Below are 13,180 nucleotides of genomic sequence, written 5' to 3' on the forward strand. Positions count from 1 at the left end.
CTTAATTTGCTGGCACACAAAGCTCTTGGCAAGGCATTCACTATACAATGCATTCCAGCTCTGCTATGCAAGCGATATTCGTCATTTTTCTCATATAAGGAAAAAAAAAGTGCATTCTATCTGTAAGGGCGAATACAAGGATCTCTTTTAGGGTGTGGCCGCATGAATGCCGCACCTTACTATCGGATACTGCAGCGGAGCCTTTACCGCACTATTACTAATGTCTCAGCTGATCCTCATTGACATCATAGCGTTCTGTTCAAGATTTGCTTTTTTCTTTTCAGATAATATCCTTCCGCCACCCGCAATCCCTTTAGCCAATGAGAGGGCCGATTCCTGGAACTTTCCTTATATGGCCTGGCCGACTGGGAGCGCGCAGTATAAAACCGGTGCCGAGCCCTGTTTAGTTCATTGACCGCTTGCATCGCTGTGAGGTTTGTGCTGAAGACTTCCCTATCTCAAGGTAATGAGCGCTATGCCAGTGCAGGGGTGACATGCCTATTGTTAGTAAAGAATGTAATGTGGGCTTTTGTTTATTCTGTGCTTGTATTATGTTTAGGGGTAACAGACATAATGCTCTTTGTATAGCCATTGCCCTATAGTGCTATAATTGCACACTGAGCGCTAATATCATGTCTGCAGGGTAGGGATTCTTCAAATCTATGTAGTCATGATGGCTGACTCACTTCCTCTTTATATGGGAATGCATAAAATGTAATCACATTCCCTATATTTGTATCTGGTAATAACTTTATATTTAGCCAGGGGAGACAAAGAAGTCAGTCCTAAATAAATATCTGTGTATGTTTAAAATATATTTGTATGGGTGTGTAATTATGTATGTTTAGATTGTATATGTGTGTGTGTATATATATTCAATTAGCAACATGTAATATATAAAAACATTATACTATCTAATTGTGTATGATTTTATATATTGCTGATATGCTTTGTCATGTATGTGGTGCAAGAAATCCATGGATTGGCTATAAAAGGACACTGATAAATACAGAATAATATTGTAGCAATAATCTGATGGCTGGGATGTAGCATAATAATATTGCAGCAATATTCTGATGGCTAGAATGTAGCAATAATCTGATGCTTAGAATGTATAAAAATATTGTAGCAATATTCTGATGGCTAGAATGCAGCAGAATAATATTGTAGCAATAATCTGATGGCTGTATTGTAGCTCTATATATAAATTTATAGCTAGACCATGCATTTTCTCAATTGGTTTGTACATCTAGGTTTTATTTTCTATAAAAGGTTGAATTACTGTAAATGTCTTATTTTCCATCATGGTGGTGTATGTATTGGGTTAAATGATGTAAAATGTCCCCACCCCCTGCTGATAATCTGCTCTGTTGCCTTATTTGGTAATTCTTCAGTCCAGGACTTCCCTTTGTTTTATAGAGAACTGGTGCAAACCCACACGCCCTCTGTAGGTGGGTTTTTCTATTGCACATCATTGTGTTGCTTGCTGAGTAACTTTCACTTCATTTCAGATCACAATGGAAGACGATATTGCTGCACTCGTTGTTGACAATGGCTCTGGAATGTGCAAAGCTGGCTTTGCTGGAGATGATGCTCCTCGTGCTGTGTTCCCATCCATTGTGGGTCGCCCAAGGCATCAGGTGTGTAAAATGTACATTTGGTGCCAGATGATAAATGATCTAGGTGTTAACATACAGAAACTGATTTAAATAAAATCATAGCTAGAAAATTGATCTATATTGAATCAGGCTTTCAAATAATTTGTTGGGCATTTAAAGGTTCTTGATGCCTTGGTTTTGCAGAACAAAGGGCAACTCCTATCCCTTGTCAAGCTGTCATGGCACACCTCCCACATGGAAGCTGCTATTGTTGCCTTGGCTCTAAGGCACTGGGTTATTAAGACTCAAAAATAACTAGCAATTTTTAGGCAACTAGCTTAAGTGTGTATTTAAATTGAAAAGCTGGCTTTAGTCTAAGGAATATTAAATGAGATTGAAAGTGAATTAGATGGGCGCTCAAATTACTTGATTGCATTAACAATGCACGTGCATGCCAGATGTCACAGTATCTAATGTGTACATGCTGGCTCAAGTCTCTTGATGCTTCTACTAGCGCTAACATCTTGAAAAACTAGTGGCTTCCATTGGTAATTATTAAAGACATTTTAATGAGATTTATGCAGATTTTGTTTGTGGCTATCACTTCCTTTTATTAATGTGGGAGTGGTAGCTTTACTGTTATAATTGGGTTAGGAAATCGGCCTTCTTAGGAGGGCAGAAGCAATACCCTAACTTGGTTTCTATCAAATTAAGTCGGGATATGCATTGTACTATGAATGGTATTGTTGCAATCTGCTGTGTAATGGATTCTCTGTACTACATGGATCAAACAATTGCATCATTTGAATATATGAATGTAGTGTAAGATGTCTGCTACAGCCCTAGATAAGTTAGTTATTCAATATTAGCATTTATTCTAGCATCTTTCCCTAAGAACATTTTTTTTTTTTTTTTTTTGTAGCCAGATAATATTAGATAAGATAAGAAAATATTTGCTTGATGTTGGCCATATAGGTGGGTGGGGTAGTGTAGATGGTAGACTCATCTGCTGTCGCCTTTGTGCAGCCAGAAGGCGATCTCGCATCTGCTAACGCGCAGGACTGCCTGTTGGCAGATACAAAGGCTGCATCCGAGTAACAATGGAAGCAAGAAATTGTCATGGGGAGGGGTCTTCTAAGTATCGGTGGTAATTGAAATGTGCATCTGCAGCCTCTACTGCTGTCAACATGTTGTATTTTAGCCTCTTGATCAGTCAAGATGTATTTGTGAGGGTATAAAGGGTGAGAACTTCACATTTGCTTATGCATGGATGATATAACAGAAGCATCGCATCTTGCCAAATCTGTATTTTGCAATAGCCTACTAGGCACTTTATATGAAGTAATGGGCTGATGGACATTGGAAATTGTTTCTACACTGCATCGGGCTAATATTTTAAATATGACTTATTTAACCTAATTTTTTTTTTAGTTTAGGGTATTGTTGATTAAATGCTCAACTTGGAAGCTACAGCCATTAATTTTGTTTGCCATTTTGATGTATCGTCTTGCTTGCCTTAACAATGTGCTTAGCTGATTGGCTACCATCACACTTATTTGGCCCTTGTACAATGGTTGATAGCTGGGAAGAACATTGAATCGTACTTATCTTGGGTTTCTTTTACATATGCAGCACATAGGACACACCTCCTTACTAATGACTTAAGGATAAAGTGTTATGAAAGAGAAACCAAAAACTGTCGCACTACTACTAAATAAGCTTGCTCTGTCAGTAGGTAGATGTCTGATTAAAAAAAGGCAGACATTATACTAATTATTATCGGCTTATGAGCCTATTAATTATTTAAATGCAATCTATTCATGGATTACATTTAACACCAAGTTCTGTTTTAACAAATGTAATGTTCTTTTTCAGGGTGTAATGGTTGGAATGGGACAGAAGGATAGCTATGTAGGTGATGAAGCTCAAAGCAAAAGAGGTATCCTGACTCTGAAATATCCAATTGAACATGGAATTGTTACCAACTGGGATGATATGGAGAAAATCTGGCACCACACCTTTTACAATGAGTTGAGAGTTGCCCCAGAAGAGCACCCAGTGCTTCTTACTGAAGCTCCACTTAACCCCAAAGCCAACAGAGAAAAGATGACTCAGGTACTACTATGCTGTAGTGTTTTTATTTTTTTATGTGTAATTGATTGCATATTATGATGTTAACAGGTTTAATTTGCTATCTATACAGGGCTCTCTTTCCCAAGTCTTCTTTGGAATATCCACAGGTTCTGTTTGTAATGATTTCTGCTTGTGACACTAACAGTTTTGCAGTTTTGAACCTTTAACTTTTTGTATGAGTTGTGTTAACAGTTCACTGCCTGCCTTTTTATGCTCACATTTGGCTTTTAAGTCATGTGATCAAAGTGACTAAGTGTCCAAAGCTCACTTTTAATCTTGCAAGTACACCTGCATGGTTTGCAGTATTTTACAGGTGAACCTCAGACTGACCTCTCGCTATGTCTTGTTTCAGATCATGTTTGAGACCTTCAATACTCCAGCAATGTATGTTGCTATTCAAGCTGTCCTTTCTCTGTATGCCTCTGGACGTACCACTGGTATTGTGATGGATTCTGGAGATGGTGTCACTCATACTGTGCCAATCTATGAGGGTTATGCCCTGCCTCATGCCATCTTGCGTCTTGACTTGGCTGGGCGTGACCTGACAGACTACCTCATGAAAATTCTGACCGAGAGGGGTTACAGCTTTACTACCACTGCTGAGAGAGAAATTGTGCGTGACATCAAGGAGAAGTTGTGCTATGTAGCTCTTGATTTTGAGCAAGAAATGGCTACTGCTGCCTCTTCATCATCTCTGGAGAAGAGCTATGAATTGCCTGATGGGCAGGTCATTACTATTGGTAACGAGAGGTTTAGGTGTCCAGAGGCCCTGTTCCAGCCATCTTTTCTTGGTAAGCATTGAAAAAGTTGGCTTTATATCTTGGAGGGTCTCAATTTCCTTTTCTAACCTTAATAATTTTTTTTTTTTTTTTTTAGGTATGGAGTCTTGTGGTATCCATGAAACTACCTACAACTCTATAATGAAATGTGATGTTGATATCCGTAAGGATCTGTATGCCAATACCGTCCTTTCTGGAGGAACCACAATGTACCCAGGAATTGCTGATAGGATGCAGAAAGAAATAACTGCTCTAGCTCCAAGCACCATGAAAATCAAGGTAAGCCCAATCTAAACATAAAGACCTCTTAGGAGTTGCCTGATTGCAAAGCACATGTTTAGTTTGAAGGCTTCTTAATGCAAAAATTTTATGCACCTTAAGCAGGGATTCAAACTTTTTATTGTGTATGAAGGCATAGTTAATAACAAAGTTTTAATAATCACGTGTTTCTTGCAGATCATTGCACCACCAGAACGTAAGTACTCTGTATGGATTGGAGGCTCCATCCTGGCATCCCTTTCCACCTTCCAGCAGATGTGGATCAGCAAGCAAGAGTATGATGAATCTGGTCCTTCAATTGTCCACCGCAAATGCTTTTAAGGACTATCCCTTATGTTCATTGTATTTGCGCAGAAAGATCACTGGCATGGCTTTCCCCATTGACGCTTGGCTCAGGATTTAATAACTGGAATGGAGAGATGGGGACCAACACCAACCCACAGTGCACCTGAGGACTTAACAGTATTTTTTTTTTTTTTTTTTTTCTCTCAAGTGTATAGTGCATTGTTGAAAAGTGTCCTCAATGCTGCTCAGTTGGAGCTCTTACAAATGGTTGTGTGCTTATTTGTGCAGCTATATACCTGAACTTTTATTTTTTTTTTTTTTTTTTGTATTTTCTGCCTTGATCACTCTTTATCTCATGGGCCCTATCCCTAACATTTTTGAAAGTTTACATTGTTGATCTTGATGAGATGCAAGAGGTCAGTGAACAGACTTAATAAATAAAAAAAGAAACAATTCCATGTCTTGTCATTCTTGTGTGGGGAAGGGGGATAGTTTGGGGGAACTGTCAGAAAACTAAATTTGGTACAATGACACTCAGTCTAAGTCAATATTGGAACACTGACTTCAGAAGTTTAAAACATTAGCTTTGAAAAGGATATCTGAACACATCTATACACCAATATTACATCTTAACCTTCCCTAGATGTGGTGACTGTCTACGGTAAACTTTTACCATCCCTTGAAAAATGAGGAAGACTGTTTAGGTGGGTAGCCCCCTTTTCACTCTGTCTTCAGCAGAGTAAGTAGCTATAGCATGTGAAGCAGAGGAGAAAATAGAACACCAGTAAAGACTAGTAAGCTGAAAAAGTAGCCCACCTATGTTTTGGGTACCTTCAGGACTAGCAAAATAACTTGAATGTCAGACGCTTTTTTTTGTATTTGATTTATATATATATATATATATATATATATATATATATATATATCGGTGATTCCCCAGCAAATTTGAATGGTATATTCACATGATCTATACATGGACCCCAAAGGTGTTCCTATTGCTGTAAATGTTCCTGCAAGCAGCCTTGGCACCATCTCTCAATCTTTGCTCTGTTGCAGTACTACTGCCTAGGCAGGTAAGTAAGCTACCCAGGACAGAGTAGTGGTAAAGCAATTGGATTAACATAGCTATGTGTGTTTAATATACAAACTTTGAGCATTGCTAAATTAAGTACAAAAAAACACTTGTCCTGCTGGGGCCACATCTTCTCCCTCCAATCTCCAGCCGGTGAATGCAGAGACTCTCTGGATTTCCAGTGATGTTTGTGCAGGCAGGAGAAGCGTCAGGAAATTCAAATAATATATTGGATTCAATACAAAATGGCTGTATTGTGTCCAAAAAAGAAATATTGATATATATGCTACTGTACAAGTTACATTACATGTATCACTATTTTAACATTTTTGTTTTTAAAGATTATTAAATATTGGACATATTTTGGTGAGTTATGCCTTTGTAGGCCTACAATGTAAAATAAATTTCCATGCAAAAAAATTTGTAATGCTATTTGTGTGGAAATACAGACAGAATTAGAACACTAGGGGGTTAATATACATGCTATCGGGGTGGCAAAAATTAAGTGGTTTTTTTGTATGTTTTTGATGGCAAAACTGTCTTATAGGACCAGTAGTAACAGTACATTCCAAAAAACTGGACGACAATCCCAAACAGAGCATAGGCCTAGGAGTGCTGTGTTGTGCCTTAGAAAGGTAATACATTCATTTTAGAGAATAAAAGTTTGAAATTAATGTTAGGATACTCTCCTTAAAATAGCTTTCTATTGCAGGGGCTGTTCAAAACAGAGATGTGGTGGGGAGTGAGGGTATGGATTAGAAGAAAAGGGAAGCTTGAAAAGTAAGAAACTCATCCCTTGCACATCTCTCCTAAATGGCAACTAAACAGCAGTAAGAAAACCATCCTAGCTTAGAGGCAACGTGGTGGCCTAGAGGTAGCACTCCGGCCTTCGCAGCACTGGGTCCTGGTTTTAAATCTCAGCCAGGACACTGCATGGAGTTTCCATGTTCTTGTGTTTGTGTGGGTTTCCTTCCACATTCCAAAAACATGGTTATGTCCCCCCCAAGTTGACCTTGGACTGTTAGTGACATGACTATGGTAGGGACATTGGATTGTGACATGTCAATGGACTTTGTACAGTGCTGTGTAATATGTTGGTGCTATATAAATACAGTATAATAGAAGTGATCAGTACCCCAAAGCTTTGTGTAATCAATCAGTCCAAGGTCCCCATACTGAAATATTTCTCTATTCAAAAGAATATCAGTATGCATCTAATTATTAAACACCTCCCTAATTATTTCTTTTTAAAATTGAATGGTGGGGATTGGCAGCACCCAAAAATAGAGGTAAGTCTGAACATATTTAGATATTTTTGCTGAGGTCAAGTACCAATGCATCACTTTGTATGATGCTGGTGGAGTTGCTTAATCAGCAGGTGATACTAATAAAGCTGCTTGTGATGGTAGACCAAATATCCCCCCATTCCTCTTGAGACAGGGCAATTGCAATTTTCCTAACGTTAGTAACGGGATAAGAGGAAGTATAGAGATGTGAAGTGATTGATTAATTTGTAGAAAACTAGTCAGCCCAGCAAATGCAGCCCAAGACTGAGAATCCCCAAGAACTCCCATAATGAATTGCTGGATTTGCATTGAACCCTTTCAATAGTTTGTGATAAAGTAGGTGTTCCTGTAATGACACAATAAAAAAAAAAACTCTAAAACACAAAACAAAAGTATTTTTTCCATTACAGTAGTCATTCTCTGATTTGTTTTTTGATGTTCATTATAGTAAAGTAAATTGACGCCATCCAGCACAATATAGTCACAGATAGTTTATAAACAGCTCAATAAGAAGGCCATGACACACAAATGAGCTGGCTTGCTTCTAAGACATTTTGGGTTGTTTTTGCACTGACAATTTTAAATGACATTTATCCATTCTGTTAGATTGACTTTGTGGCTGATGGGTGACCCATGCACTACCAAAAAAAATTTGTAAATGAATTGAATTGCAACGGTATAGCTTCAGAACTGCGAAGATGGGAAACCTTGCATGGCCAGCACTGGAATGTATAGTAATTATAACAGACAATAGTGTATCTTGTGTAGAAAACACATTTGGATTTAAAATGCAGAGCATCACTTCAATGAACACAGAGTATGCGTATGCATGCCATAGCTTGTTTCCCTGACAACCCTGAAGGGTTTGTCATAGAATACAGGCAGAAAGGTAAGTACAAGGAAAAGATAAATGTATAAAAATGCTTTAATTCACAGGATTTTCATACAAAGTAATGGAATGCTATGGAAGACTCTTCTCATGGCACCAAATTTCCCAGGTTTGTTTGATAAAAACATCATAAAAATCTACAATGAAACTGTGGCAGCATAACAAATTAGCACTATGGCTTTACAGCCCTGGAATTTACATATTCTCCCCCTTACCTACCAATGTATTTTAGATTGAGGGAAGAATTTAGGGCCCATAGAAGAATCAGTAAATCAATAGATTTACTTTGAATGTATCTCTATTTAAAAGCCTTTTTAATTCAAGGGAATGGGAAAGGATGGACCCTTCTCTCCAGTTATTGTGTGCATTGTATTGTTTTGTGTGCTGATCATAATTTTCACTAATATTTTTTTTTATTTTTTCTGTTATTCCACATAAAAATGTAAAATCCAAAAAAATCTTTAAAAGTAAATGAAACAAGAAATTCTTAAATTTTAAAATAACCCCTAAAACACTTTAGGTATACATACACTTACACAACGAGAAGGAACCAGGCATAAACTGTGGTGCTTATACCAGATTGAAGAGGATACAACAACATGCGGTAATTAAATGCAGAATTTATTATTGGAGGCTGCCAAAAGAATTTTCTTCATGCAACCTTTCCAGGAGTCCATGAAGTCGTCCTTGGTGCTCCTTGTTATCTACTGGCTGCTAAGGTCACAATGATAATAAAGAGACTGACAGATAAAACTACTGCATGTAGCAGGGGGCCAAGCATTGGAAACCAAAAAGAAGAAATAAAGAGAGAAGAAGAGGGAAGGGAGAGAGATATAGTGATTGTGAGTAGCTCTGTATGTGCTGTGAATTTAATAGATTTAAAAAAATTATTTATACTGCCTGGTCGAGAAAAAAAGGTCACACATTTTTTGGACTGCCTTTCATTTTAATTACAGTACACATTCACCATAATATCGCTTTGATAAGATTATGCAACGTTTATGATGACGCACAGCTGTGTAAAGTATCCCTGACCCATCCCAAAGATGTCAATGGGTTAAGGTCTGGCCGAACCATGCGTAAAAATTAACCACTCTTTTACAATTTGGGGCTGATAAATCTTTTTTTTTTTTTTTTTAAGCCGCAGGTTGCCAGCCGGCATTAGGCCGGATCGGCCAGGGGGTGTTAGGCAGGAACACACTACCGGCTAGGCTGTATATGGCCTAAAGGCCGGAGTTTGCTGACCCCTGAACTAAAGCAACTCCAGAATATAAGACTTCACAGCCCTATCACTATGGGTGATCCAACAAACCTGCAATGGATCTGGTCCACGATTCAAAACATTTACTAGCATATAGCAAATTACTTTAAAGAAAACAATTCCAGGTTTGCTGGATCACCCAGCTTCACTGGAGCACCTTGATAAATCAGGCCCAAAGTCTCAAAGTGAACAACACATGGTCACATGAATGGCCAACCTGGACCCACACCAAAATGCTGCCGGGAGTGGTGCCACATCATTACAGGACTTGCCTACCTAAGCAGAAAGTAAAAAAGGAATCGATCACATGATAATATGAAAACAGACAGAAGGGTAAGAGGTGCTCCAAGACAGGTAATGGGAACTGGAGCTAGAGTTTTGCTTTAAACTAAATGCTCACTTTAATTTGCTTGGTAGCAAAAGAAAAAAAATGGTAATGCACCGCTTATATGGCCCATCATACAACTTCTGATGGACACTTCAAATCACATGAATTGGGTATGGTCACCATCAAGGAACCTGTTCTGGAACCGTCACTGAAGGACGTGCATGTGGACAGGATCTGACAGCACACATCTCTTCGTAATAAAATGTTTATTGTGAGGATCTGAAAAAATTGGCAAATCTGTGCTTCTTTTTTCATCAACTCAAACCCTGCCTAAAGCAGACCTATCACTATCATTTTCTCTTTATATAAAAAGATAGATAACACTGGGGAACAATTTTGAACACATTTTTGTTGATTTCAATTTTTAAGCTTATATTAATGTGATTACTGTAGTGCGGATTTATATAGGCTATTCATTTACACGCAAGACAGTGTCGTCGGAGGTTGTGCACTGCTCTACGTAGTGAACAAGCAAAATGTATTTTTCCACTTACACACGTATTTCCTTTCTTTCAGATCATGTCTGGCTCTGCTGTTTTTTGGCGTAAGTGCCTAAACAACCCTGATTCCTTTTAATATATCTGTGGCAGTTTCACCATTTCCAGTCAAAGAGCGAACATCAGCACATTTGTAGAGCAAGCCTATTTGGCATATTTCAAAGTTAACCTTGGTGATCAAGATAAGTCTTGGGCCCCTCATAAGGTGTGCAAACAGTGTGTTGAGGGTTTACGGATGTGGACAAAGGAAACATGATAAGATGCCATTTGGTATACCTATGGTTTGACGAGAGCCAGGAGATCATTTCAGTGACTGTTGCTTTTGTATAGTGAAAACTTCAGCATATAGGAAGAAAAATAGATGAAATCCCAGTGTCGGTTTTGGTTACACTATCTTCTCTTGAAGAACATGATTATGGTGATGAACTAGGTGACAGCAATGATGAAGAGTTTGAAATTGAAGAGGACTCTGTTCATAAAGGATTTGATCAGCATGACTATCGAAGAAGGTTTCAGAACTCCTAGCATCAAGACTGCGTGAGAAAAACTTACTTGAAAAAGGAACTAAGGTATTGTACTTTCAAACCAGATAAATTGCATTTCTGCAGTACTTTAGAACTGACAGTGGCATTGTGTATTGCCATAACATACCTGGTTTAATGGAGGAATTGGGAATTCCAATCTATAACTCAACTGAATGGCGACTATTCATCGATAGCTCAAAGCGGAGCTTACAGTGTGTCCTCCTTCACAATGGCAATATATTTGGGTCAGTCACCATTAGCCATTCAGTTTCTCTGTGTGAAAAATATGCAGAAATAAAGAGAGTCATTGAGTTGTTGCAATATCACCAACACAATTGGGTCATCTGTGTTGACCCTAACACTGAACACTCCAGGAAAAGCAATAAGTGTAAATTTTTACCTTAACCCCTTACCTGATAAATTTTCAAATGTTTTACCGTTAAAAAAATGTCATGGAGTAACAATAAATCCTTTGTATGAACAAAAGAAATTTAAATAAACAGTACATTCAAGTTAATATTTCATTATTTTTTCATTTTATGTAAAGTTTGTATGTTTTTTGACAAAAATGGAGGGTACCCTGCATCGTAAAAACTGGATGTGATAGCAAAACACTGGGGTCATTTCAAGATTCACCACCCAAAAATTAGTAAAAAACAAGTGTAAGATCTAACGCAACAAAAATTAGTTCCCCAGTGTAAACCTTCTATATAAAATACAATACATAGTCATATGACATTATTATTATTATTATTAATAATAATAAACAGGATTTATATAGCACCAACATATTATTCACCGCTGTACAAAGTCCATGGACATTAGACTGTGAGCCCCTTTGAGGGACAGCTAGTGTCACGACTATGGACTTTGTACAGCGCTGCATAATATGTTGGTGCTATATAAATCCTGTTTATTGGTAATAATAATAGTAATAATAACATGTAATTTCAATCTGTGGGGTATTGGACATGAAACAATAACTTTATATGTATTTAGAGCTAAGGAATTGATAAACCATTGCTGTGACTCTTCTATTCTGTGATATTTCTGAAGCTTTCTATTCTACAGCAGATAACAAGTTAGAAGGCTGCACTGCCCTTTAAGCTCCTCCCACACTGACAGACACCGAGCTCACTTGCCCCGCCCCTCACGCTTGATGCTGGTCATGTGATCATGACATCGGCACAGGTCCTTTAGCTCCATCAGGATTGGCATGGATGTAGCAGGATTGGGTGTCATGGAAGCAGCGCTATAGGGCTTTATATATTCACATCTCACCCTCTATACAGCAGCATGTCTGGCAGCCCATCCCAGGTGAGCTTGTCTTCCCATCACTTCATATAGTATAGAGATATTTCTGTGTCTTGTTCAGCTGTGTGCCGGGTGCTATAACCATTAAAGTCTATGTATGTATCTGCTTACTATTCCTTATGTGTGGTGCCTGCATTAGTTTTCTATTTTTTCCATTCATTTTCACCTGGTTAACCTGTCCTCTGTAAAGAAGACCTGATTAGGAATAAAGCACAGGAAGTTATAAACTAACAAGATCTCTGGGAGATCAGCAAAATCTACACCCATATTAGCACATTTACAGATTGAAAAAAAAACACATAATAAGTTTATTGTTGGAGTTTATACTTTAATGACGATTGGCTTTTAGATGTTCTGTCGCGGGGTGTCGCCATCTTTTGATTGGTCAGAACTGGATGATGTAATTCCTGCGCAGACTCATCTCCAGCACATGCAGTAATGCGTGTTACCTGTGTGATTGCAATACAAATCATGCGCTCCATTAGTATCAGTGACACTGCTCTCTCTTGGTTTGCTTCCTATCTGTCTGACCGCTCCTTTCAAGTTTCTTTCAATGGTAACTCCTCCTCACCCACTCTCCTCCCTGTTGGTGTTCCCCAAGGGTCAGTCCTTGGACCGGTTCTCTTTTCTCTGTACACCTCCTCTCTCGGTAGTCTCATATCCTCCTTTGGCATACAGTACCATCTGTATGCTGATGACACTCAAATCTATCTGTCCACCCCTGACCTGTCTCCCTCAGTCCTGGATAAGGTCTCATGCTGCCTGTCAGCCATCTCATCATGGATGTCTGACCGATTCCTGAAACTCAACCTGGATAAAACAGAACTCATCATCATCCCCCCCCTCAAATTCCAAATCTCCCCCTGACATATATC

The 13,180-nt window shown here is 38.4% G+C and overlaps 2 protein-coding genes across 2 annotated transcripts in view; both read left to right on the forward strand.

Moving 5' to 3' along the window:
* Positions 1-310: 310 nt before the first annotated feature.
* LOC140335847 (actin, cytoplasmic 1) lies at positions 311-5,527 on the forward strand. The gene is made up of 6 exons (XM_072418829.1): positions 311-463; positions 1,512-1,640; positions 3,474-3,713; positions 4,084-4,522; positions 4,608-4,789; positions 4,967-5,527. The coding sequence occupies exons 2-6, from the start codon at positions 1,518-1,520 to the stop codon at positions 5,108-5,110; spliced, it is 1,128 nt and encodes a 375-aa protein (XP_072274930.1). The 5' UTR covers positions 311-463; positions 1,512-1,517; the 3' UTR covers positions 5,111-5,527.
* A 6,630-nt stretch (positions 5,528-12,157) lies between these two features.
* The window catches only part of FBXL18 (F-box and leucine rich repeat protein 18), a 31,440-nt gene continuing 30,417 nt past the window's right edge, over positions 12,158-13,180 (forward strand). The window contains exon 1 of the mRNA XM_072418830.1: positions 12,158-12,308. Within this exon, the coding sequence (XP_072274931.1) occupies positions 12,288-12,308 (21 nt within the window). The 5' untranslated portion in view covers positions 12,158-12,287. The remainder of the gene's footprint in view (positions 12,309-13,180) is intronic.

Source organism: Pyxicephalus adspersus, chromosome 7, assembly GCF_032062135.1.
Source record: "Pyxicephalus adspersus chromosome 7, UCB_Pads_2.0, whole genome shotgun sequence".
NCBI classification, from domain to species: domain Eukaryota; kingdom Metazoa; phylum Chordata; class Amphibia; order Anura; family Pyxicephalidae; genus Pyxicephalus; species Pyxicephalus adspersus.